This window comes from Sorex fumeus, unplaced genomic scaffold, assembly GCF_029834395.1.
Source record: "Sorex fumeus unplaced genomic scaffold, SorFum_2.1 ptg000018l, whole genome shotgun sequence".
Classification (NCBI taxonomy): Eukaryota; Metazoa; Chordata; class Mammalia; order Eulipotyphla; family Soricidae; genus Sorex; species Sorex fumeus.
Window position 1 is genome coordinate 18,382,235 of NW_026606075.1, and position 26,895 is coordinate 18,409,129.

The 26,895-nt window shown below is 36.7% G+C and overlaps 1 protein-coding gene across 1 annotated transcript in view; it reads right to left on the reverse strand.

Moving 5' to 3' along the window:
- Window positions 1-844: 844 nt before the first annotated feature.
- The window catches only part of VCAN (versican), a 108,691-nt gene continuing 82,640 nt past the window's right edge, over window positions 845-26,895 (reverse strand). Inside the window, exons 12-15 of the mRNA XM_056112474.1 lie at window positions 25,919-26,001; window positions 7,463-7,607; window positions 2,979-3,161; window positions 845-2,840 (exon numbers count right to left, since the gene is read on the reverse strand). Coding sequence (XP_055968449.1) covers window positions 2,713-2,840; window positions 2,979-3,161; window positions 7,463-7,607; window positions 25,919-26,001 — 539 coding nt within the window. The 3' untranslated portion in view covers window positions 845-2,712. The remainder of the gene's footprint in view (window positions 2,841-2,978; window positions 3,162-7,462; window positions 7,608-25,918; window positions 26,002-26,895) is intronic.

The following is a 26,895-nucleotide window of genomic DNA, read 5'->3' on the forward strand; positions in this document are numbered from 1 at the left end:
AGGTTCTAAATTATAGAATAAATTAAAAGTGAAGAAATGGATGGATGGATGGATGGACACACGTTATTTTTGAAATCTAATAGCTACTGGATATTGCTACAGTTATTACTCATACATGATCTGCTAATTAGTAAATTATCCTTCTAAATGTATACCAATTGGGAACATAGTATTTTATTTATTTATTTATTTTAGAATACCATGCAAACTAAAAGGTAAAGGTAAAGGCCCTCCCGTTGATCTTCGATTTGCTCGAGCGGGCCCAGTAACGTCTCCATTGGAGACTTTGTTGTTACTGTGTCTGGCATATCAAATACTCTCGGTAGCTTGCCGGGCTCTCCGAGAGGGGCGGAGGAATCGAACTCGGGTCAGCCATGTTGGCCGCTTGTAAGGCGAACGCCCTACCCGCTGTGCTATCGCTCCAGCACAGCGGGTAGGGCAAACTATGAAGATTAATTATATCCACTACAAGCTAATTCAGTAATTCTGGACAAATGATCTCAGTTCCATATGCTTGATCTCTCATCATTAAGACAGATACTGTCATGCTCCCATCTCGTACATAAAACACTTGGCCTGGTTCATAGTTCATAAAAAGTGTGTAAAAGTGAGGTATCATTTTTCCTTTCCTATTTTTTCTTGTTTGAGATTAATGCATAAACACATAGGCAAAAACAGTATCAAAGTTGCTATTTTAATTTTTGCAAGCACTTCATCATCTCTCTGCTAGCCACTATGTCATTTCTTTTAAGTCAAGCAGTTTGTCTCCTATATGGAACCAGAAAGTAAAAATGATGGTGCATATTAGAATTTAAAGTAAATAACCAGACCAGTCACAGGATAGTACAAGAAGGATTTTAGGTTTCTTTGGTGAAACAAAAGCATATATAAAAAGTTACAAAGATTTTTGATTTCATTCACAAAAAAAGACAGTCATTCACATTTTACACTATACATGTTATAATATAAATACAGGAATGTATTATGTGCATTGTAATGAAAGAAGGGGAAAAAAAAAGTAAAACCTAAATATTCAACACCCTGTTGCTCTGTGCTCACGGACACCTAATGGTAGATTGCACTAATGCAGCACAACCAAGGGAACTTGCTTAAAGACAGTATATGTGATTGTTGCTACAGTTGCTCCTTCCTACCCAAAGGAGTTTTCATGAAGAAAAAAAATATTGTTGTTGGGTGTGCTTTTTGCTGCTTGCATTTTATTTGTTGTCTTCTTTTCTTAATGTCATTCTGGCTGAAATTGGACAAAGACTACTAAATGTCTTCTTTCCATTACAGATTTTCTTTTAAGCATTCAAAGTAAGTGGATAATGATTCAAGGTTATCATCAGCAGTCACTTTATTCAAATACATGGGAGAAAACAGAGTGGGAAAAGATAAAGAGAATATACATACATACACTCCACCTAACAAGGAAGAAATGTCCACGCTATTTCTAAATATATGCCCCTTGCTTAGAATGGGCAAACACGATTTGCTGAAAACTATATACTTTTCCACTCTTGTAACAAATACTTGATGCAGTTGATCTATCACATCATTCAATCGGGGACAAAATACCTAGATTATAGTTCCAAACTTTGTGAGGGAAATACAAAAACACTGAAAAATAACTACCATACTATGTCAGTTTTCAGGTTGCAGTTGGGGGCATGGTGGGGGGGGGCGAAAATAACATCCAATAAATTAAATCAGTATGGCTTACTTCATTTATTTATGTATGCTTCACAGCTGCAGCATTCATACATGAACATTCAAAACTTTATAAAAGATTAAAATGGTTATATATACAAAATTTCTTTCTTTGTTGTTGTTTCAACAATCCCCCCACCCTCCAGAGCCCTAGGTCTAGATCCATTTGAAAGTGTAGATCTGTAACTTTGTGAGTTAGTGTTAGGAAAACCATTAAAAAGTAGACCTGGTTGAGTTAATAATTAGCACTTTGACCCCTAAAAAAATGCTCCTGGTGATAGAAAAGTCCTCCATTCAGCCTTTCTTGTAAGTGAAGAGAAAGGGTTGCGGCAAAGAAGAGTTCCACATTGCAGTCCCTAATTCCATCAGGATTCCGTTAGCAAGTCTTCAGCAATACACAGAAGCAACCTGCACCAATGGTGAGGATGGCACAGTGACTGGGATACTGCATTTGTTAGTTCCGAGAAAAGCTGTTCTCTGTCTTGCTGATGGTCAAGGAGCAAATGAAACCATTTCCAGCCTAAACACACTACAAAAAGCAGCCGAACCAATGATTAAAGACCGCAAAGGGTCCCATAATCATCATTAAATATGCCTGAACTCAAGGTGACTTCTTATTTTATATACAGGATTAAAATCAACATTAAATCATCTTATTTACATTGACATTGATGCTGAAATTGAGCTTTTTAAATAGTACAGTAGGCTGGTATACATTATAAAATGGTATTGCATTGGAGACAAATAAAAAAACTTCTTAAAAAAAAAGGCTGGAAATGGTTCCTTTCTCCCCTCATTTTCTCTCATTTGTTTGCCTTCTTTTTTTTTTTTTGAATGTCAACACTTTCAGTTAAAATATTTGGAGTGCACAGCAACCCAAAATGGCTGGACAGTGGTCCAAAATCCAAACCAACTGATAATACTTCTCGAGGTGATAAGAAAGGCACAAGAAGTTAGGACTTTGGCTGAAATGATGAAAACACATGTTCGCCATTTTAGGGCTCAGCGCCTGGACTCCTGCCACCTCCGACTCCAACGGTGATCATGTTTTGATGTATTTATTGAATTGTCATTTGCTGATGAGGAGTTTTTAAAGTATTTCTTAGAATAAGTCCTTTGGTATGCAGATGCTACATGGAAGGAAAGAAAGAAAGAAAGAAAACACAACAATATTACTTGCTCCATACCCTAAACTGACGAAGTTGTAAATGAGGGTGTCTAGTAGTCGTTAGAGCACGGTTGTCCATTCTTTCTAAAGTACCACTTACGGTTCATGCAGGTAATTTTAGGCAGAGCCCATCTTCCATTTCCTAAACAACGAATAGTTGGAAGGTGGCGTTGAATGAAACCATCTTTGCAGTGATATCTAATCAGGGAGTTGATTTCATAACGAGGTTTCATCTTTCCAAAAGTCTTGGCATTTTCTACAACGGGGGGCTGGCCGCAAGCAACTAAAGAAAAGCAAATTGAGTTATTTCCAAATAATCTAAATATTTACAATAGTAGCAATATCTTTCTCTCTCTATGATACCCAATAAAGTACCTCTAGAAAAACAATAATTTAGAGTTAGAAATTAAAGATGATATTAAGAGAAGAATCAAATATTTAGGTCCTAGGTCTAGTTTAAATCCCAGATTATGCCATTTAAATTGTGTTTCATTAAAGAAATAAACACAATTTAAATTATGTTTCATTAAATTAAATGGTCAGACATTCTTTTATCCATCTAACAGGGCCACTTTTCTGCAAAAATCCAATTTTAAAAACTATTTAAAAGCAACTACTTCATGTCAGTGCATGACTTGTTGGTGTTGTCTTTCTTTATCATTGTCCCAGAGTATCTACTTATCCCTCATTTTTACTTTTAGCAATAATTGATTTGTAACTAATTTATTATTACTATTGTAAACTCACTGGAAAAGTTATAATAATTATTGAAAATTATTATGCCATAGTTTGTAATATCACATAACCACATATCATAGTTATATAATTTATATATACTATAGTTATGGATAAATATACTGTCTATAATATTGCCACAGTCAAAGGATAAATTATACAATGTATATGATTCATAGATAACTACATCTGGATACCTGGATACATTTTTATTGTAATATGAAAAGACTATACCAAGATACAAATAAAACTGAGTATTAGATGTATTATAGCAATGATAACTGGATTAAAATTAGTTTATGTACTAGACTTGATTATGTGCTATTCTGACAAATTATAAGTTGTCCTTATAACTGTGAGGGGAAATAATATTTATTTTAAAACTATGCATGATATGGACGAATAATTTATGAACAATTCAGTATGTATATTGGTGAATGCAGACAAACGGACCAGGAATAGATCCACACATAAACGCTTATTATTTCACAGAAGCAACATAGAAGAGCAGAGGGAACAAAGTAGCTTTTTCACTTGAAGTAAGGGGTATTCAAATTTTAAAATCTTGACTTGGTTCCTTACCTCAGACAATACATGGAAAACCAGTTAGGATGGTATAAAGGTATATATGTGTGTGTGTGTGTGTATATATATATATATGTGTATATATATATATATATACAGAGAGAGAGCAAAACTGTAAAACACTTTTAAAAGCATAGAATATCTTGATGACTAGAGTAGATGATTAATATTAAAAAAATAGCCATGAAGGAAAAATGAAACAAAATGAACATTTTGCTTACTAAAAGAGTCATAGTTTCATAATAAAAATAGTACAACCTGGGAGAATATATTTAGAACATAATTTAAGTGTCAAGGATTAGTCATCAGTATATAAAAAGAACTTCTACAATTAAAGAAGTAGCACATTTTAAGAAAACAAGCAAAATACAGGAAAAGAAATTTTACAAAATAAGAGTTATAAATAACATGTAAGTATATGAAAAGATAATGGGGTAAAAAGGATGCAGTATAAATGAAATGACAAGTGATAGATAGTATTTCATACCCACCAGATTTGCAAAAATTTCAAAGTCCGATAATACCCAATGTTGGAGAAGATGTAGAGTACAGGATCTCTCACACATTGCTGGTGGGAGTACAAACTGGTACAACCATTTGGAAAATAATTTGGCATTTTCTAGCAATTTTGAAGATAGTATAGACTATGACTCAGCAACTTCACTCCTGGAAAAATACCCTATGAAAACTCAGAAAAGTCTACCAGGAACATATTCCAAAAGATTCATAGAAACATTGTTTATAAAAACAAAAACACTGACTACAGCCCAACTGCCCACAATTAAGAACTGGTGAACAAAGTGTTGTATAGTCATTCAATGAAATGCTATACAACAGCAAAAATCATGACATGCAGCAACATGCATCAACATGGATACACCTCACAAACACAATACTGGACGAAAAGAGCAAGGCACAAAATTCACACAGAATAAAGTTGAAAAATATACAACAGTTTTGTATCAATGCAAGCTTATATAGTAATAATAAAGAAGAATCTAAAGCAATCGAGTCATTATTTCTGGTAGGAACCAGGGAATAAATAATTTAGATGAGATTATAGTTTATGATATATTAAATGTATTTACATAGTATATATTAAGTTGTTTTTTAAAAAACTGTTTTTGTATATACCATTATTTTCATTTACAAATATTCCATAAAAATAAAGCACATAGGTTTCTGTGTCTAAAAATAACTGAAATAAAAGAAGTGAGAATCTTTAATAAAAATCTACAGTCATTTAAAAAATGTATACTGCTCCCCAGAGTACTGATCAAAAAAGAGTTAAGTCTACATAAATAAAAACCAGACAATAGGGAGATGAAACAAAAGATCAATTTGTTTCTTTTTTGTTTTATTTTTCTCCTTTAATGGAATAATTCCAACAATTTAAACTCTTTTCCCAAAGGGAAAAGTCAAGTATGTTAACTGTTTTGTGAATCCCTTTTAGCCATAGAGCAATACATTCTCCACCTGGGGCAGTTTTTCTCCTTTCCTTATCTCCCCAGGGAGCATGTAACAATGTCTAGAAATTATTATGGTTATCACAAAGCAGATGAGGCGGATGAACCCTGGAGAAAGAGGTGGCTTGAATTGGTCCATAGAGGGCAGAGACACTGTTAAACATAATGAATGCATCAGCCAGGCCCCCTCAACAAAGTATTAACTATTATCCTTCTATTGTGAAGACTCTTCTTTAGGAAATAGAACATGGGAAATAAATGAGTGTTTGGATATAAAATGAAAAACATGACTCCCAGGGCTATTTAGAGAGCTAAGACGACAATGACGTGACTTTTTGATAGAGACAAACAGTTCATTAAAGACATTTTACACTAGACACAGGAATTCTAGTGGATTTTGAAAATCCAGTCACAGAATTGTTGAAGTAATGCACATAGTTAGGAAAGCTGCTTATATAGTACGGATATTTAGAATAAATTCTACTCTAGATAAAAGAATTTCAGTGTAAAATTGCCACAGTTAAAAGCAGAGTTTCATCGGAGCTTTGTGTATCTTAAATATTCTATTATTTTAATAGAATTTGTCATTGGTGTTTAATTTTTTTAATCTTTAAATTTTTAATTTTTCTAAAATACTTACAGTGTGTACTTTATATTACTTTTATATTTAAAGACATCTGGTATAAAAATATGAATAGACACCAAATTAATTATTTACATTTTGTCTGTGTACTTTGTACACTTGCTTGAGGCAAAGTAGAGATCTAGAGCTGGGATATTCATGCTTTCACATCACTATCAATTGCAAACACATTTTTTAATGTTTAAGGAGTCTCTGTTTGTGAAAGATGTCAGAACAGTGTGCCTTAAAAATTCAACACATAGATACATATTTTTAAAAATTAGTCTTCTTAATTTTATCTGTTTAATGTTAACTAAGTTAACCTCATTATGGAGTTTATATTCCATAATGGAATTTATGGAACAATAAACGTTTCTATTTGATATCTTGAAGGCATTCATGACAGTCATGGGAATGACTTTTTTGGTCCCATTAGTTCATAAACATACAGTAAACTTTTGAGGGCAAAAAGTAAAAATGCAGGCCTGGAGCGACAGCACAGAGGGTAGGGCATTTGCCTTGCACACGGTCAAGCCAGTTTCGATTCCCAGCATCCCATATGGTCCCTGGAGCACCCCCAGAAGTGATTCCTGAGTGCATGAGACAGGAGTAACTCCTGTGCATCTCCCGGTGTGACCCAAAAAGCAAAAGCAAAAAAAAAAAAAAAAAGTAAAAATGCCCACGGAGACCAGGCTGTTAAATACAAAGGAAAATGTGAAAGTCCATGGTGACCTGAAGCTCACAGCCCCCAGGAGAGAAAGCAGTGGTTTTCAAGCCTAAACACTTCAAATCGTGGACAAGTATCAATATGAGCCAAAGGGTACATGCTTTTCTTAATTTTTTCATTGAAACTAGATTATTTTGTAATGTAGGTCAAATTTTAAATATTGACAAGTGATTTAACACTCATCAAAATAAATATGGCTCTTGGCATGGCAACTGTTTTACTCTTAAAATTCTACTAGGGAGTTTTACTACAAAATGTTACTCTGTTAACTCAAGTACCTGAAATCTAAGGTGAAATACATTACTGAAAACATTTTTTTCTCTTGTATCTGAACAATGAAATACTTCATAGCAAAGAGGGTAAGAAGTTTGTGATTTAATGAATGAAGCTTAATCTTTCTGAACTCACTTTACTCACTTTACAGTTTAAATGCTAGTTAACTACATTACCTGTTCCTTTCTTGCAGGTATAGGTGAGATGGTAATTGCAGGGGACGTCATTCCACTGGCCATTCTCATGCCAAATGATGACCACACAGTCTTCTCCAGCAGAAAAGAAGCTATCTGGCTGGTTGGGTCTCCAGTTCTCATATTGCTATGAAAGTGGATGAAAAATACACTTATTTACTTGATAGTAGTGAATAACACAATACATAAGGTAATGGCATCTGAAATAGAATAGCTTCAACGATTTCTGTTGATGAACTAATCTGAAATGCTTTTGGTGGTAAAACGATTTTACATCTTGATGTTGAGATCCAAAGAAAAAACAACGAATTAGCTCATGTTTATGCTGCTAGTTAAAGGTAGCAAGATTCCCTCCTCAGTTTCAAATACAGAAATTTTATAGATGAGAAAAATATAAAATACTCTTACACTCTGAGAAGACAAATACACATATGTCAAAGTCTGTTTTGGAGCCAAAGAGACACTGAGTTCGATCCCTGACAGCATATATGGTTCCCCAAACTCTACCAGAAATGATTCCTGAGCACAAAACCAGAAGAAAAATCTCAATATCACAAGGTGTGGCCCTAAACCCCCCCCAAAAAAAATCTCTTTAATGTGTCTTTTAATCTTTGGCAGTGAGCTATATCTAAGGAATTGTATTCTGCATAGCTACATTTCTGAATATAGTAATCTAAAAAAACTTAAAGGTAAAGGTAAAGGCCCTCCCGTTGATCGTCGATTTGCTCGAGCGGGCCCAGTAACGTCTCCATTGGAGACTTTGTTGTTACTGTGTCTGGCATATCCAATACTCTCGGTAGCTTGCCAGGCTCTCCGAGAGGGGCGGAGGAATCGAACTCGGGTCGGCCATGTTGGCCGCTTGTAAGGCGAACACCCTACCCGCTGTGCTATCGCTCCAGCTCCTAAAAATCTTATTAATATAAGTTTATATAACTTATTAATATAAGTTATTAATATAATAAGTTTATATAACTTATTAATATAAGTCTTTACCTAAAAATCTTATTAATATAAATTTTACCACCACTAATGGCAGTGAAAATGGGAAAACAATACATAAACTTATCATTCCGTTATGATTTCCCATTATCTTTTATTTATGCAAATATAATTTAATTTAGTTATAGTGAAATAAAGTTTTTCTTTTTCATATTTATCAAAACAATCCATCTTTCTTTGTCTTATTTAAAGTATTTTTATCAAATTTATTTATTTTGTTAAAAAAGTGAAGTTTTTTTCCAAGTTAACCCCAAACACTTTCACCTTTCACTTTTTATTCAACTTTTCTAGATTTTAAATGTGATTCTTATATGCCCCACTGTTGAGTTATCATCTATCCTGGAAGTTGTTTTCTCTTAATATGAGCATTATAATCACTGATATAAATGAAACTTTTAAAATACACTTTACTACAAATATACATATATATTTGCTTTTTTAAAATAATTTTGAGACAATTTTAAAATTTTTTCTTGAATAAATATTTTGTATTGATTATTTATTTGTATCTTTAGATGTTATCTATTGTTTCCAACTCTGAGAAATGATCATATAATGAGAAACATCTTTTGTCTTCAATCAGAAAAAAAACATTTAACACCTGTTATGGATGAACTTCTCTCCCAGGTAGTAGCGCTGTAGCACTGTCCTCTCATTGTTCATCAATTTGCTCAAGTGGGCACCAGTAGCATCTCTATTTTGAGACTTGTTGTTTCTGTTTTTGGCATATCGAATATGCCACGGGGAGCTTGTCAGGCTCTGCCATGTAGGTGGGATACTCTCATCAGCTTGCCGGGCTCTCTGAGAGGGAACCCGGGTCGGCCACGTGAAAGCAGCTCATCAGTCTCAGGTACTTGGTAAGTACAATAACTTGGGAAGAATATAAACAATTTTGACCTTAAAGAACGCACCCAGAGCTCTGGTCTCTGTTCAGTGTCTCATTAGCTTAAAACTGACAACCAGGGGTCATATAGCACAGAGAAAGTGTAGCGTGCTTCAATCCCTGATACCTCATGTGGTCCCTTGATGACAGAGCTAGTAGTAAACCCTGATTACAGCTGGGTATGATTCAAAAACCAAAATATAAGTAAATGAAAAAATAAAATTTCCATCAAGGGGACTAATACAACAGGCATTAAGGTGCTTCTGGCAAATCACAGGTTAAACAAGAATCACATACATGACCAACTGGAAGTATATAAAAACAATAGGAAAAACATTGGAAATAAAATGTCTCAAAAGTTCCTGCTCTTGGACTTCATTATTCTACCAGAATTCTTTACTAAAATATAATCTGAGTGAGAAACAATATTGTATTTAAAATACTAACAGTAAATGAAAAGCAACCTGTGAAGAAAATGCATTAAATTATTATGAGAAAGATAGCTTTAAGAGTATAGCACTGTAGTACTATTCTCCCATTGTTCATTAAGTTGCTCGAACAGGCACCAGTAACATCTCCATTGTGAGACTTGTTACTGTTTTTGGCGTATCGAATACAACACGGGGAGCTTGCCAGGCTCTGCTGTGAAGGCGGGATACTCTCGCTAACTTGCTGGGCTCTCCGAGAGGGATGGAGCGGAGGAATCAAACCCGGGTCAGCAGCGGGTCAGTCGCATGCAAGACAAACGCCCTACCCTCTTTGTTATAGCTCCAACCCTTTAAGAGTATAGGATATGGAAAATTGTAAAAGCAGTATTAAGTTAAAACTATAAAGCAAAATGCTAAAATGATACAATGGTCAAAATATTTTTTCCCCTTTATTTTATTTTATTTTTTTTAAAGTTGTAGATTTACAATTTTTTGTGCTTTGGTTTCAATTATACAATGATCAGATACCCATCCCTCCACCAGTGCCCATTTTCCACCACCATGGATAATATCCCTCCCACCCCCATCCCCCCATCCCCCCTGTCTCTGTGGCAGGGCAATCCCCTGTGTTCTCTCTCTCCGTTTGGGTGTTGTGGTCTGCAAAAGAGGCATTGAGTGGCAAACATGTTCAGTCTATAGTCTACTTTCGACATGCATCTCCCCTCCTGGAAGGATCCTCCAAACATCCTTTATTTGGTGCTCCCTTCTCTATCTGAACTGCCCTTTCCTCTAGGATACCCGCTGGCCTCTAAGTTATGGAGTAATCGTCCTGGTGCTGATCTCAGCTATTCTTGGGTATTAATCTCATACTTTGTTACTTTATATCCCCCAGATGAATGCAATCTTTCTATGTCTATCCCTCTCTTTCTGACTCATTTCGCTTAGCATGATACTTTCCATATTGTACCACTTGTATGTAAATTTCATGACTTCATCTTTTCTAAGAGCTACATAGTACTCCACAATGGTCAAAATTTTACACATATTCTCAGTGCAACTGTACTTATATGAATGTCTGCCTGTGTATATAAAAGTCCAAAAGAAAAGCAAAACATTATGAAGCTTATACTTCAGTAAAACGAGATCCAGAGAACATTTTTTCCTATATATTCTTTTTTCCTATATATTCTTATGTATTTTATAAATTTCCTAGAGTGAGTATGAACCATTCTTTGAATCGGTAAAATGAAAATTCAGAGATGACCTATACAACTATTAGAAAGGACTTACAAATTTCTTAGCCTGCCATTTTTTAAAACTCTAACTTCCATAAATATCACTTTCCCAATTCACTTGACTACCCTCTGCTTTGCATCCTGATCTGAATAATAATGTTCCATTTTTACACTGACACGAGAGTCAGATTCCATGTCATAGAAGTAATTCCTGGTGCTTAAAAGGCCCAGCCTCATACCTCTGGCAGAAGATTTCACTGCTTTTGGTGGAAATTACATTTGGCTTGCATCAGTGATTTAAAACGTGTGTTCTGTGTTGTTGCTTGGCAGCACTGTGGCTTAATGGTGCAGGACCAAACTCTAGGACTGTGGTTTTTACAAGAATGTCAAATACCCACAGGCATGTCACACTATTACCTCATATCTGATAGCTCCATTGTGAGGATTTATTTTGGCAAGGGTGCTTTGATTTTGCTCCATGTTATTGCCAAACTGACTTAGCAAAGGAAACCCCAGCTTTCTGAACAACTTTCTTTGTTTCCTCCGAAATTCTTTACAGTCTTACTTAACATCACTTGCTGGGAGAAAGAGTATAAAAATAAACCTTCAGCTTTGGATTTAGCAATATATATTTTCACTGAAGTACACTGTTAAGAAGAAATCTTAGCTCAAGAAACGTCAGAATATAACAAAGTCTCTCACATAGCCAGAAATATGGGATACTAAATGAACAGGAAAAAAAAAAACTCCTCCATTCTCTTTGGGATTACAAGCAAACATTCTGGGTAATTTTATCCTAGATGAATCATTTTATAGAGGTAGATGAACAAACTAAAATTTTTTTTCGAAAGAAACATCATGGTTTTGGGAGAATATATTTTAATGCCATTGGCAAAAGCAAATGCTGTCCCTGCCTTTTAATGTTTATCGGGCCTCAGAATCTAACTTTTCCCATCCCAAACCCCCACTCCCACCCCCACTTTTGTTGCTTCCTCCAGAGTCAAAGATTAGATCACTCTTTTGCCTGGAAGGAAAATCCTAAATTACTTTTATGTTTTTATTTCTTCTGATAGCAAAGTGTGACATGAAACTCAATTATTTGATGTAGGAAAAAAAGCAAACTCAGATATAACTTCTATTTTATTGAGTGTAATATTGTGACTGATAAGAAACTGGTTCCATACAATAGATGATAATGTTATAATATGTTAGAATCAGATCAAATACCCATTGTTCTGCCTTTTTTTTTTAATTTAGTGGGGACAGAGAAATAGTACAATGGGAAGGGATCTTGCACACAGTCAACCTGGTTTTGATCTCTGGAATCACATATGGTTGCCTGAGCATCGCCAGAAATAGTCCCTGAGCACAGCCGGGTGTGGCCCCCAAATAAAATAAAAACAAAGTGAATAAACAGACACCTGTATCAATTAAATTGGATTTAGTAACTTTTCAGCATTTGTTTTCTAGCTTTTTCCCCCCAGTTGGATTCAAACCAGTCAATAGCCAAAAGCATAACATTATATTTTAAAACTCTGTCCAAATTCCAGCAGTTAAGTCCATGAAACTCATCTCCACAAGCCAGAGCACTCATTTTGAAGCAATTCTAATAATATTGAAGGGAAAACTAAGAACAGACTAAAGTTGTTCATTAGAATCTAACAAACTAATGAATCTAACAAACTTTATAAATGCTCAGACTGTTTTGTTCCAAATAATCTATATTTGATTATCATCAAGGTTGTTTCTGAACGAGAGAGACAGTTCAGGGATTAAAGAATTTGTCCTGTACCCAGCCCACCCCAGATCAATATCGGGCACCTCGTGGTCCTTTAGAATTGGTTTCCTGAGTACTACCAGGAGTGACCGTGGCACCGAGACAAGAACAGCCCCCTACCACCACTGGGTGTGGTCTCCAAAATCAAAATAAAAAAGAATTACAAGCTATTTCTGCCTCAAGTTAATATAAGAGGGGAGGACTCTCATGCATGTCTTCTGGCATTCATGGGACTTCAAGCTGCTAAAAGCCCTCAGAGACTACCCTCAGCTCAACAATCCAAGAGGGACTGAACTCATCTCTCTTATTCTAAATGAAAGCAGTTTCCTCATAGAGGATTAGACAAAGAACATTTGGTATATATACACAACAGAGTACTGTTCATCTCTTTCTGAAAAGAGGACATTTTGCCATTTGCAGCAAAATGAAAGGTGCTCCAGGGTATTTAATAGATGAAGCAAAGAAAATCAGAGAGAAAAAAACAGATAAAGAACGAGTTTGCCCATATGTGCAATGTAAGAATATAAAACTGAAGAAAAGACAAGATAAAAATAAATAAACGGACATTGTGGCAAAAGAACTAAGATTACGTGGACAGAAGAGAGTTAGGCACATAAATAAAGGTAGAGGAAGGACTAGAAAGACTGGTAGGCTTTATAATTGGGGAAGGAATAAAAATGAACAGAAAATGATAGACCCGGGTTCAACCTACAGCACCCCATATGGTGCCTCCCCAACACCACCAGAAGTGATACCTGAGTGTAAAGCCAGGAGAAAACCCTGAGAAACACCAGATGCGGTCCAAAAACCAAAATAAAATAAAATAAACAGAATGTGTCAAGAGTTACCCTCTCAAAACTTGCCCTTAAAAAGCATTCAATTAGATTCAGGAAACAAGGTGGGGAGGAGAGAGAGACAGAGACAGAGAGGAGATAAAGAGAGAGAAAGAAAACACAGGTCAGAGCATGAAGGGAACAGACTTTCTGGGAAAGCTCTCAACAATACTAAATTTAGATAAGGCTTGAACCTTTTTAAGGTGAGTCTCTGATTTAAGTGGAGTCTAGGAGTTCCACGTGTCATTCAGGAATACTATAGAATCTTCAATCTTTAAAAAAACACACCACACAGTCATGATCAATGGCCCAAATACCTCAGCGGATGAGTCACAGTTTTGAACAAATCAAACTGAGAAACATATAATTAACTGATATTTTACTTAGGCAGAGATAGATGTATTGCTTCCGCCCATCCACCCCCCAACCATGGCTAAAAAGGCATTATTTTAGAAATAATTACACTTAGAAATAAGGCAGAAATTTCTCTTTGGTTTTAAAACTTAACTTACTTGAATTCTGCTTCAAGCTTTGCCTTCTATTAAAGGCAGTTACCAGCCAGTTATGGGGCAACCACCACATTCTGGCCGGTCCTTTACAATAAAAGCAAGTTGACTTATGAGAAAACATTTGCAAATTGGATGGTAAAAATTAAATACTACAATGAGGAAATTTCTTGGATCATAAACAATGTACCTGTGTGTTTACTGTCCCTACTGCTGTGAATTCCAACATATGCTTGAGGGAACATTGATGCCAAAGATTAGACCGAAGGCCTTGAACATGTGCTCTACCACTTAAGTCACATTCCCAGTCCTAAATGATTTACTCTTACCCTCTAAATAACATTTAAAAATGGTATTTTTCTGCTATTTTTGTCTTTCAAATAGAATAACAATTATGAAGCAAAAATTCTGAAATGAAAGGTCCCCCTACATGTTATACTAGAGAAAAAAAAATTACCAGACCATCATTTGTTTTTAAAAACCCCTTTATCAGCATCTTAAAATTGAGAAATTTCCAAAGAAACTGATTTTATCAAAACTCCATTTACAGCTGACATTTCTCCATGATATCTGACCCATCTCAATGCTATTCATTAAGATTTTATCATTTTATCATTTTATGATTGGATAAGTGTCAACTTAAATATCAACAGACATTACTCCTGTAATGTATTTATAATCATTTTCTTTTCCTCTGTACTGAAAAAAAAATTTTTACAGGCATTAGACAAAAGTAAAGCTCATCTTTTTGAAAGTCATAAATTAAAAAAAAATCTCTCTGTGTATCTGTCTGGTCTGTCTGTCTCTCTCTCTCACACACATACACACACATATGCACAGGGCACAGTGGAAGAGGGTTAATCTAACATTGTTGTGGACAACCGTTTTCACAGAACTGTGTAGTAGATAAAATCTCACAGTCTCAGAAAATGTAGAGTAGGGAAGTTCCAAAATAGTTAAAACATTAGAAGAATAGATAGCAACAAAATCCTTGAGATGCGATATTTGAGAACTAATCAAATATATCTTACACTCTTGACAAACCCTTAAGTATAGTTCAAATATGTGCCATTTTAAAAGTATAAATTAAACTACTGTTTTTGTAGTTTATTTACTATTTATTTACTACTTTTATTAATTATTTACTACTCACTGTAATTTAGATCATCTTAAATGGCCAATTGAAGGCTCCTTGCTTTGAAAGCCTTACATTTTCTTTTCCAAGCATATTTAACAGTTAAGCCCACACATTCCATTTTAAAAAGCCATTCTTGACATTTGTTCGATGAAGCCCCGCTGTTACATAGAAACATTGTAACAGTTGGGATAATGGGCTAGCACTTTGAGCTACAGCTGGGAATAGTGGTGCACTCACAACTCTTTATCTACTCCTCCCTTTCTACAAATACTACTAATTTAATTGACTGTAAAATATAAAACCAGAAGTGTTATCTAGATTCACATATCACGGGGACACGCAGGAAACCTTTCCAGCACTTTCTCTTCCTGTAGAAGTTGCAAAGTTACAGCAAAGATGGGTTCTAATTCAACACTTCAGTTTGCTACAATTTTGCTAAGCATGTGACTCCATGTTTGCGCTTCATTTGCATTAAAAATAATTTCATCTAAGATTTGATTTTCATGCTCACAAAATATTTTTTTTTTAAAACTAGAATTTTGAAGCTCAAAGCATAGGAACTTAACAAAGAATTGTATGAAGTCCTGAAAATGTGAAGTTCTGAGACGCAAAACATAATATAGCCACTAGGTGGTGATAGCCTTCCATCTCTATAAGTTGCAAAGAAAATCACTGTGTCCATATTATACTCCAAAAGTATGTTTCTAGGTGCACCTCAGCTAAACAGTATTTACCAAACTGATTATTTCCTATACTCTTTTTTTTTTTTTTGCTTTTTGGGTCACACCTGGCATTGCACAGGGGTTTCTCCTGGCTCATGCACTCAGGAATTACTCCTGGGGGTGCTCGGGGAACCATATGGGATGCTGTGAATTGAAGCCGAGACCTTCCCTACTAGTCCAATCAGCTGTGCCCAGGAGACTCAACTGTCCCCACTGTCACTCCAGTCTGCTGCCCAATTCCTAGAACTAGTCTAGCCACTCTTTCCCAGGATAGGCGCCAATCTTTTTTTTTTTTATTTTTTGCTTTTGGGTCACACCCAACAATGTTCAGGGGTCAATCCTGGCTCTGCACTCAGGAATTACTCCGGTAGTGCTTGGGGGACCATATAGGGTGCCGGGGATCGAATTCGGATCGGCCGCATGCAAGGCAAACACCCTACCCGCTGTGCTATCGCTTCGACCCCTCCAATCATTTTTATACAATCTCCCATCCTCCTTATGACTGGCACAGAATATTTAATAGACAATTTATTCCCTTTCCAGAATTGGCTGCACATCTCCTGCTCACTCAAGGCCAAAATTAACTAATCTGAAGAAAGTAGAATCTTTCCACCTATGCAGCCCAAAGATAGACAATGCCCAAGAGTGTGATAGAAGGGATGTGTATGTGTGTGTATGTGTGTGTGCCTGACTGCCTGCCCTCCCCCTCTCTCTGACAACCTTGTGTCAATCTGACCACTTTGCTCTCTTTATAAACTCACTTTACTATCATCTCAACTATAACACTCTCCACCCCACCACTGGAACCCAGTGGTTCTGGGTTGGATCCTCTCCCTTCAGTAATGTGTACCCCAAAATATATAAACATGTACTTGTTCGCTAAGTTTTTGGTTTGAGGTCACACCCAGAATTGTTTGGGTTTTACTCTTGGCTCTGCGCTCAGGGATCAGTCCTGGCAGACTCTGGGGACCAGAGATCGATCAAGCCCAGGGAAGCTGCCAGTATGGCAAGTGCCCTGCCTGCTGTACTATTTATCCAGACCCTCATCCATGTTTCAAGGGTACTTATAAGGTAAACTAACATTACCTCGATAAAATAAACTGTTATAATACCCACCTAAAACCTCAGAACAGAGTAGGTCATACACAAACAGTTATGTGCACACATGAATGTCTATAATAGAATTCAGAGTGTATTTTTAAGTGAAAACTTAACTGAATACCTCTATGAGTTTTCTCCATGTAAACTCCTTTTATCACTTAGGTCCAACAATGCCTTACCTCATTCCCAAAGCTCAAATAAAATCCAAGGAGGCTGATAGCAAGAATAAGCAGATAACCACAAACCTTGATCAAACTCCCAGTAGAAAACTCTCCAAGGTTTCCCCATTTGAAACACATGCTGATAAGACATCATCTTTTCTCTAAATAAAAGAGCTCAGAATAGTCACACAGGGCAAACCCCAGCCTCTTTCCTAACACATGTCAAGTGGTTATCTCAAAGGCTGTGAGGCTACATATTACAGAAATCAAAACATTTGCTCTCAAAATGCCTTTCCCCCCCTGGATGTCTGTAGCACATAATAGGCATTTATTGACAATCTCCAGGGTGGGATGGGGTACATTGGACTCTGTTTTAGTTTTTAACTGGTTAGGGGCAAAATAAGCTCCATGTGAGGTAGAGATAGACTCTCTTTTGATCGCAGTACTTGCTTCAGGATCCCCTGGCCCTGGCCCTTATTTATTTATGTCTTAAGGAAGGGTATGGTTTTGCTGTTGTCTTTGAGCTGAACAGAGTAATTTGCTGATGGACAACTAGAAGGGGGAAAAAAGCAGCTTTGTTTGAAAGGAGAAAGGAACGTTTGTTTTGGTGTCCAGGCTCTAGGCTGGCAGCCTGGAGTCAGAGCCTCCAAACATAAGTATGCTGAAGGGAAGAAAAACTAATTTGGGTTCTCCTGATAGTTGTGAAAGTGGCAATATGCCCATTATTTTCCAAGCTGGCAAATCTTGGTGCAGGAGCGCTGATCTAGCCAGCTCTGAAGCACAGCACAGCACTAATCTTGTGTAATGCTGTGAGCTCACTGCCCTACAAAGCTGTAATTATCAGCTGAGTTTTCTGAAGGATGAGAGCGACTCCCACTGTGAGACCCCTTGCAGACTGATCCCAGGCAGAAAGCCCCCAGAGTCTCTGCATTTAGCCCCCTCATGAATGGTGCCAGTGGGTTCCTTCCCCACCAAGCTTGTTTGCACTGAGGAAGCGCTAAGGATCCAAATGTGTGACTGCCAAACCTCACTTCTATTGAGCCTTCTTCAATGCATGTCTGAAACTAATTTGCAATTACATTTAAATATCTGTATGTGATTTTAAACTCTTTTTGTGGGTGCTGTTGAGAAATCTGTATGAAGGAATGACGACGTTATTCAATTTTCTTTCTTTTTGCTTTTAGGATAATCTAGTCAAGTATGAAATGGTTTCCCAAGGATGGGTAAATACTGTTTTTCCAGCTGTTTGGCCAACACTAGCTAGTTTTCTGCCCTTAAGTTAAAGGCAAGGTGGAGAGAAGGGTTTTGTACTCTAAAGCTACTCTATGACTCATAAGATTTCACACACAGAGTCGGAAGAAAGAGTTCTTGGTTTCAAATCAAACTGAACCACAAACACAAGTGAAATTTTTCATTAAGAGCTCAGTGGTCTTTTACAGAAAAGAGACAGAATTCTTCCATTCATGAGTAATGTATTAAAGGATAAGGAAACAGTATATATTTTCTTTGGCTTTTAGGTTAATAGAATGAAACCTGTAAGATTTAACATAATAAAATTAATCTCCGTGCGCAGTGTGACTTGTTCACAGCAAAGTGCCATTCGATTTGGAATATAAAACCACACCCTAGCCAACTATATTCATCTGAAAATCCTTTACAAAGAGCCTTCTTTTAAGGTGTTCAGGTAGAAATAGCAAAATTGAAGTGGGGAGTAGGAAGTTGTATTATTCTACACTGTTTTCTGCCAAATCATGTATAATCCTACAAAGAAGTTTAGAAAACACTGGAAATTAGTAAAACTGGTGAGTCTCTTTGCAAGGGCTAAGACATGTGGGAGGAAAAGGAGGACAGAAACCTTTGTGTTTATAAAGTGGTAATAATGATACATTGCTGCAGAAAAAAGAATAATGGTTTACCAGCCTGTAATTTGTTACTCCATTTCCCTCTTTGAGGAGTCCCTTCCTGAGTTAAGGGCTATTTCTTGATTGTTTCTATCTTTTAGAAAGCTGCTTTTTCTCACAAGACTTTGCTTGACAGACTGATGTGTTTATTTATGGAGAAAAAAAAAGATCTCTGGATTTAAAGTCAAACCCACCACCAATCTGGCTCTTTTCATGAATCAACTCAAACTGGAGGGCATGTGGGGGGTCTTGAAGCCTTGCTGCACCAACTTGCCAAAGCTTGCCCAAGTTTATCAAAACTGATGAGTGAGTGCGTGGAAGGGAGGGGGAAGCAAATTCGTTTATCTCCAGAAAAACTTTTAAGTGGGTTGTTGTTTTGTTTTGTTTTCAGTAAAACAGGCCTTTTTAAAAATTTATATTAGATGTCTCAAGGGTCAAGATCAGTTGATTAGAGCTACAAAATAAGACATTTACGGATCTGTGATTTAGGAACTTGTTTAAAAATTTTCTGACTAGATTCAGAAAAATGCTGAGGAGAAAACATCTCCCTGCCTTTTCCAAACAGTACAGTAGAGAGAGAGAGAGAGTCTTAACTCATTCCCAGAAAGCTGACAAGCCAGAATCTCACAGGGTTCAATATTGGTGCAGAGTAGAGACAGCTGAAGTCAAAAGGCTGAAGAGGGAGAGAAAATTTTTCTTAAAAAAATACATCTGAGAGCAAAGTTGGCACTTTCTATGTTGTTTATTTGTTGTTGTCGTTTCCAAATAAACCAAACTTTCTAAAGGCTCCTCGAATGTTTAAATAATAATAATAATAATAACTGGATTGTCAGTTCTACTCCGTCCTGGTCCTCCTGACAAAGTTCTGAAGGTAAGATATTCCTCTGAAGGAACAGCCTCTGATTGCCAGCAGCGGGGGTGGGGGTGGGGGGGGGTTAGTGTGGAATTCATATAAGGTGACAAAGGAAAGGGCCTAATACAGATCATGGAGAATTGCCCTGGTGAGAATTTTTTTCAGGGGCAGCAGGGGGCAGGGGAGGGTGGAGTGGTATAAAGAGAGGAGACTCAGAGAGAGCAAGAGGGTAAACTGCTTTAAGTCTCTACAAGCTGATTTTAAACCCTGGGCTGGGAGTCTTATTTTAAAAGTGCTATGATTAACACAGTTTCTAACAGCCCCCTAATTGTGCTATTCAGGGACACACTGTTGTCTATAGTTTACAAGTTGTTCAAATAATTTTTCTAAGAAGTTCATAGGTAGATAAATGTAAATTATATTTGTATAGGTTATTTTTCTTTAGGATGCAGATTGACAGAATATGCTCCTCTCTTGAGGAGGGAAATACTTTCCTAAAAGTTTGTGCAATCATTGATTTCTTAAAACATCATAAAGAAGCTACCCTGATATAACAAGCCTGTGGTGGCAGAGGTTGGCTTTTATTTCACACTTTTTTCTTCCCAACATTTATTTTAAATGTATTCTTAGAATGTCCTGAGATGAAATTAAAATCACTTCCAATAAAGTTATCTGTAGTCCTTTGGTTAATAACTTTTTCAAGACGCCTTATCTTTAGCTCTTTACTTCTGATTTGAAAAAATTTTTTCCTGTTTAACATAATTGAAGGCTATTCTATTGTGTTTTAATAGTTTTTATCTTGGCTCAAGGCTAAATTTTAAAAAAACTGCACGTGTGTGTGTGTGTGTGTGTGTGTGTGTGTGTGCGCGTGCGCACACGCACACACATGGTATTGGAAATACATTTAGTAGAAGCCGGCGCTCTATGAAGAAACCATGCCCCCAGCTTCTACAATACTTAAATAAATAGAAAGTTTCATAAAGATTAGGGTAAGAGACAGTACAAGGATTAAGGGACATTCTTGCATGAGGACTACCCCCATTCAATCCTCAGCCCCACAGGGTTCCGAGAGAACAGCCAGTCAGGTGTGGTTCTGTAGGTCTCTGAGCACTGCCAGGATGGCCCAGATAATCCCCTGAACATCACACCCTCCCACGTGCTCACGTGCTCACATGGAACCTCTGGATGGGTTGGCCAAAAATAGCTGGTGAGCTGACCCCCTGAGCACCTTTTGGGAAGCTCAAAAGAAAAAAAAAATGTCACAAAGGAATACACAGGAATGTTAGGAAGAGATTGAGCCAAAACATTAACTATTTATTTCAACTGTCGAAAGATAATAGAGCTGGTTGAACAATGTATAAATATTATCATTCCAAAAACATGTAAAAAAGAAAGTTTCTCTTTTTCCCCCTGTCAACCACTCTTGCTAAGAAAACAAAGCCCAAGTGAATCCCTGCTCCATCCGTGCCAGGGAAGGAGTAGAGTAGGAATGGGTTGAGAAGGGCTGCAGAAATACAGAGAGAAGATTTAGTCACACCCAGCCAGCAAGACCTTGTGGAAGGAGTCTCTTGGCACACTAAGTATTTGTAGGTTTATTCAGTGAAATTAGGGCAAGAAACAAGAACATTCTAAGCATTAGGTAAGCATCAAGAGTAAGCAGAGGCCCACAGGGGTCATATCATGTCTTATTCTAGGAACTGATTATTCTGAGGTGACAGAGCTTAAAAAGTGGCAGATGGAGTTGATAGACTCAGTGTGCCAGGCTAATAATTAGAACTTTATATTGAAGGCTGTAGAAAGACATTGAAGAATGAGAAGAAGGGAGGAACAAGAGGTCACAGTGAGGGAGAAAAGGGTCACAGGTACTGAAAAACTGATCTGAGAAAAAAGACTTCAGACTAGTCATTCATTTAACAATTGGTTAAGGAAAGAACTTAAAAGTCAGCTCACAGTATAGAAGCTAGATAAGAAGCATTTGTTTAAGTTTGCTAGCTTTAATGTGTATTTAACTTGGATAGTTTAACTTAGTGTCTTTGAAGACATAACTTGGTGACAAGTGAAGTAATTCATTACTGAACTTGTCAGGACTTCTATTCAAGCAGTTGGGGCATTTCACATCAATAGTCAAGTTAAAGAATAACTTGTTAGCAGAAAACCAAGTGATAAAGTGAATGTGTTCAAAGAAAATGACCTTAATTTAAACCAAAGGGGTAAAATGTGAGCTATTTTATTCATGATTATACTTTTGTAAATCTATTCAGAAAGCACCCAATTTAAGTGACAAGGAATATTCTTAAGATGTAGCAAAAGCATTTGATATTTTATTAATGAATGGTACCAACGCTCTAATCAAATAATGCAGAATGGATTAAAAGTTGAAGAAGTTCAATTTAAATAACTTGTCTAGCAAACATCATTAATTTAGTATAAGAATATAAACTGAACTAATATAGCTATAAGCATAATCATCTTAAATATGATACAGTCATCTTGCAAGATTATTTGAAGTGAAGCTCGATTACTTCAATGAGCTTACAAACTAAACCTAATACAAAGATACTTGTTTTTACTGAATAATACTACTGAGTAACAAAAAATAATATGTTACAAAGATTAAAGGTTATTTTTTGTTTTAAAACTACTCTACCTCCCAAGATGTGTAAACTCTAGTAAATCCAACCAAAAAATGAAAGGGTGCAAAATCACTCTAAAACATAAACAAAGTCCTTAAAACTGCACACAGTCAAGTTAAGATCATTTCCAAGGGTAAGCAGATACTGCTCTTCCTGTTGAAGAATTTACTAGTAGGGCTATTTTCAAAAGCAAGACACTTGAAGTAAACAGTAAGACAAAGGGGAACTATATTATTCAAATGTCTGCACACATGTGGAACACGTTAAAAGGATGGTGGTTGAGGAGAGAACTACAAACGTGTTAAGACACACCTAGGTTGTTCTGGGAAGGAAGGATAGAGGAACTGGTGGTTAAAAAGGCAGGCAAGTGGGACAAAGATCAGTCAAATGGGAGGGAGAGAGAGTGCTGGGCAGATGTTCTTTTCTGGTCCAAAATGTTCTTAGTCAAAGGATTCTCCTTAGCACACTTTGTTTAATACAAAGAGTGGTTTAAGAAGAAACCAAGGACCTGAGTTTCTTCTACACTGACTCATGCCATTTCTTTGATGAACTTTGCCTGTTTATGGAATGCATTTCCTGCCTTCTCCAAACTGAAATTTTACTTGCTGCTTTCTCCTTAGTAAGCCAGAGTATGTCAGAGAAATATCAGTCCTTCCTTCTTCACAAAATGTAGTGATCATTTATTTAATCAAATTTGAGACCAGACTAGACTACAAAAAGACTGGTTATTTTTTTAAAAAGAGGGGGGCTGGGGAGATAGCACAGCGGGGTAGGGGGTTTGCCTTGCACACGGCTGAACCGTGATTCCCAGCATCCCATATTGTCCCCTGAGCACCGCCAGGAGTAATTCCTGAGTGAAGAGTCAGGAGTAACCCCTGTGCATCACCGGGTGTGACCCACAAAGGAAAAAAAAGATATTCCCAGTTCATTAAAAATAAATGGACAGTTACTTCTCCTCCCCACCACTCCAATTAGTTGACTTGCTTCAGTGTAATGGAATGATGACCCCTCCCCACTTGAATGAGTGACCCACACTTAAATGACACCGGGCAGGGAAGAGAAATGTTAGAAGGTGTCTACAGTCCTCACAGAGGTGCCTACAGTACACCAATACTGCTTTATTGACCAGCCTTATTCAAGACACTGTGAGAAGAAAAAGCACATAAAAACCCAGTCCTTTGAAGAGCAAAATAGCTAAAGAAGAGAAAACAGTAAAAGCACAGAGAAGCACAGGATGCTAAGAAGAAACTCACAGATAAATTCTTCACAACCAATCAGAAGCTGTTGAGGTGTGACCCAGTCAGTTCAGTACTTACCCAATGGCAGAATTTGCATACGCTATACCTAGCCAAGTGAGTTAGTCTGGGCCCAGAGCCTGAATATACAGGCACCCAGCCAACAGGTACACTTTAAGATAAACCCTAGTCTCGGCGTGCAAGGTACATCTAAGTCCTGCCAGAGGTGCCACCTGAGTTCCTGGCGTTCTGGCTCCTATATCAGAGTGGGGAATTCACACAGACCTGCAGTGTTCATAGGATATTTTTGTGGAAAGTTTGTGGAAGAATATTTAATAGTGAGCATTAAGGAAGCCCAACTTATTCTATAGGAATTAAATATACATTAGACAAGGGACAATTCATTTGTTTTTGGTGTGTAATTGTGTATAAATGTCTACATATAGCATATATTAAATGACAAATGGTAACCAATCTATTTTCAAGGTTTAGCTGTCCACAATAATTAGAAAATATTCTTTCTAAGAAGAAGACCTGTGGCTATGGAGGCCAGCCTGATGGTTCTAATACAACCTGACCACTTCATAGCATTGTGACTCTGTGTAAACAGCTCAGCCTAGCTAACCTTCTATTCCATTCCCTGCAAAACACAGAAAGATTTCCTGAAAGTTGTTGTATGGGATAAAACAAATGCAAAATGCTTTAGCATAGCACAGAGATGAACTGAGAAGGATGTTCAGAAGATCCAAGAAACTTTCCTAGACAGAGTAAACTTCCAAAAGCAGAGATTATTTTGGCATCCTTTCTAGGATGAGTCTTACACTTTGCCAAACTCATTAACTCCCCAAAGTGGCAGCTAGCGAGAGAAATTTAAGCACCAAAGTAACTCATAAAAAGAGACCAAAGATTAATTTCAATGTTTACTCTTATTTATTCAATTTAGAATTTAATTTACACGTCAGGTCTAGCTCAGTGTATCCCAAATTTGGCTGCATTTTAGAATCACCTGGGAGACATTCAGAGCTTCTCCTTTAATTAATCTGGCCTGAGGCCTGGGCAGTTAATGGCACCCCTCAGTTGATTCTAATAAGCAGCTAGCATCTAGAAGCACCAATATAGCCAATTCTTAATGAATTGGACTCATGAATTTATTTGTAGTGAATCAAAACAGCTTCATCTGTCTTGAGAGTTTCCTGAAGAAACTTATTCCAGCCTACTGCAGGAGCTAGCCAGTATTTCTAAGTCACTTCGTTTGGTAAGAAAGTAAACAAAGCTAAAGAAAAATGATTGAAGTGATCAGAAGTTTTAAAGAACGGAAACTCACAAGATCGTAATTCATCAATTTTTCTTAAGGTGAAAGAAAAATGAGCTATTTTTTCTTAGATAAAATGAGCCACATTTGGGCCAGAACTTGTACAATAGTTAGAGTTTATGTAGCATACATCGAACCCTCATTCCATTCCCCAAAGCAAATCTGATTATATGCCTGGAGGATGTGAGCATCAAGGGTATGTGCCAGTCTGCCCCCATGCAGCACTATCCACTTATCCCTGGAAATACAGGGCCTGAGTAGAATTGCATCCTGTGTGCCTTGCTGTCAGTAGTCTCCTGAAACTTCCTGATCACTTTTTGGGAGCAATTCCCCCACAAAAGTGTCACGCCATATAGCAGATTTCCAGTGTAATTATGTAAGAATGAAAGGTAATTTTTAAGGCCTGTTCTCTTGCATTTATTCATTTTTTTTTGCTTAGAAGCAGTAACAAAGGTAACTATCTGATAAACAGATCTAAGGCAATTCTGATTGATCATGCAATTTTCTTGTTCAGTGTTAATCTCATGAACTCTGTATTACAATAACTGTAGTAACTCCCTAGATGGATCAGTTTGAATAGAAGTCTCTGCTAATGCCTCTCTTATGAGTGACCCTGAGCAAGTCATTTACCTCCTCTCCAGTCTGACATACACTCTGCTACATACAATCAGTGCACAGTCCTGAGTTCTTAGAATTTGTATCATTTTTATTAGCAACTTACCAGTGAGCTGCCATCAGTCCAACGGAAATCATGTTCAAACATCTTGTCATTGAGGCCTATCCACTGATAATCATGGCCTAAGCCTAAGAGAAGGGAAACAACACAGATATTTTATTAACTTTCCCACTTATGGATGACATGCATCAAAGAAAACTTTTTTTTTAAGTGAATCATGCATTCTCTTCTGGATAGTTATCTTGTTACATTACCTGTAAAAAGTTTCATGATTTATCTGTCTTTTCCCAATGTGCTTTGAAATAAAAAGCTAGCTTGCAAGTTTTGTGAAGCATCCTCAGACATAATTACCTCAATTATTTTTATTTTAGTTATTTTATGATTACTTATCTAATGATAAGATCTATTTTTCTACATTGTGCCATTAACAAAAATCCAGTAACCCACTCAATAAACTGTGGCATCATATTCCTGTGAGTCTCACAGTGGAAGTTATGTACTTTCTGAAAGTATACAGTGAACCAGTGTTTTACAAAATCACCCTCAAAAATAATTTCTTATAATACGAGTCATAATTTCTAACATGAAAGTTACATGAACTTTTATACAGATTGAAAACTAACAAGTCAAATTCCTAAGATAGTAGGCATCATGAGAACATAATTAATAGAACATCAAGCAATGTATTATGAGCAAAGACTTTCTCCATGCTTGCTACCAAAGAAGAGCCAGCTGCCTTTTGCTATAATATTCTTTGAGGAGTTATATTAAAATTTTGAATACTAAAGGGCCTGAGCAAAAGTGCAGCGGGTTGGGAGTTTGCATTGCACAGCACCCTGTGTGTCCCTCTGAGCAAGCCAGTAGTGATCTCTAAGTGCAGAGCCTGGAGTAAGCCCTGAACACCATGGGGTGGGCAAAAAAAAAAAAAGGTCTGATATTAAGTTGCATTAGTTTTCAGTCTTCATTGATTCATATGAAGCCCAATTTCTTGTATACTGGAATAATCCAAGAAGTGTCACAAT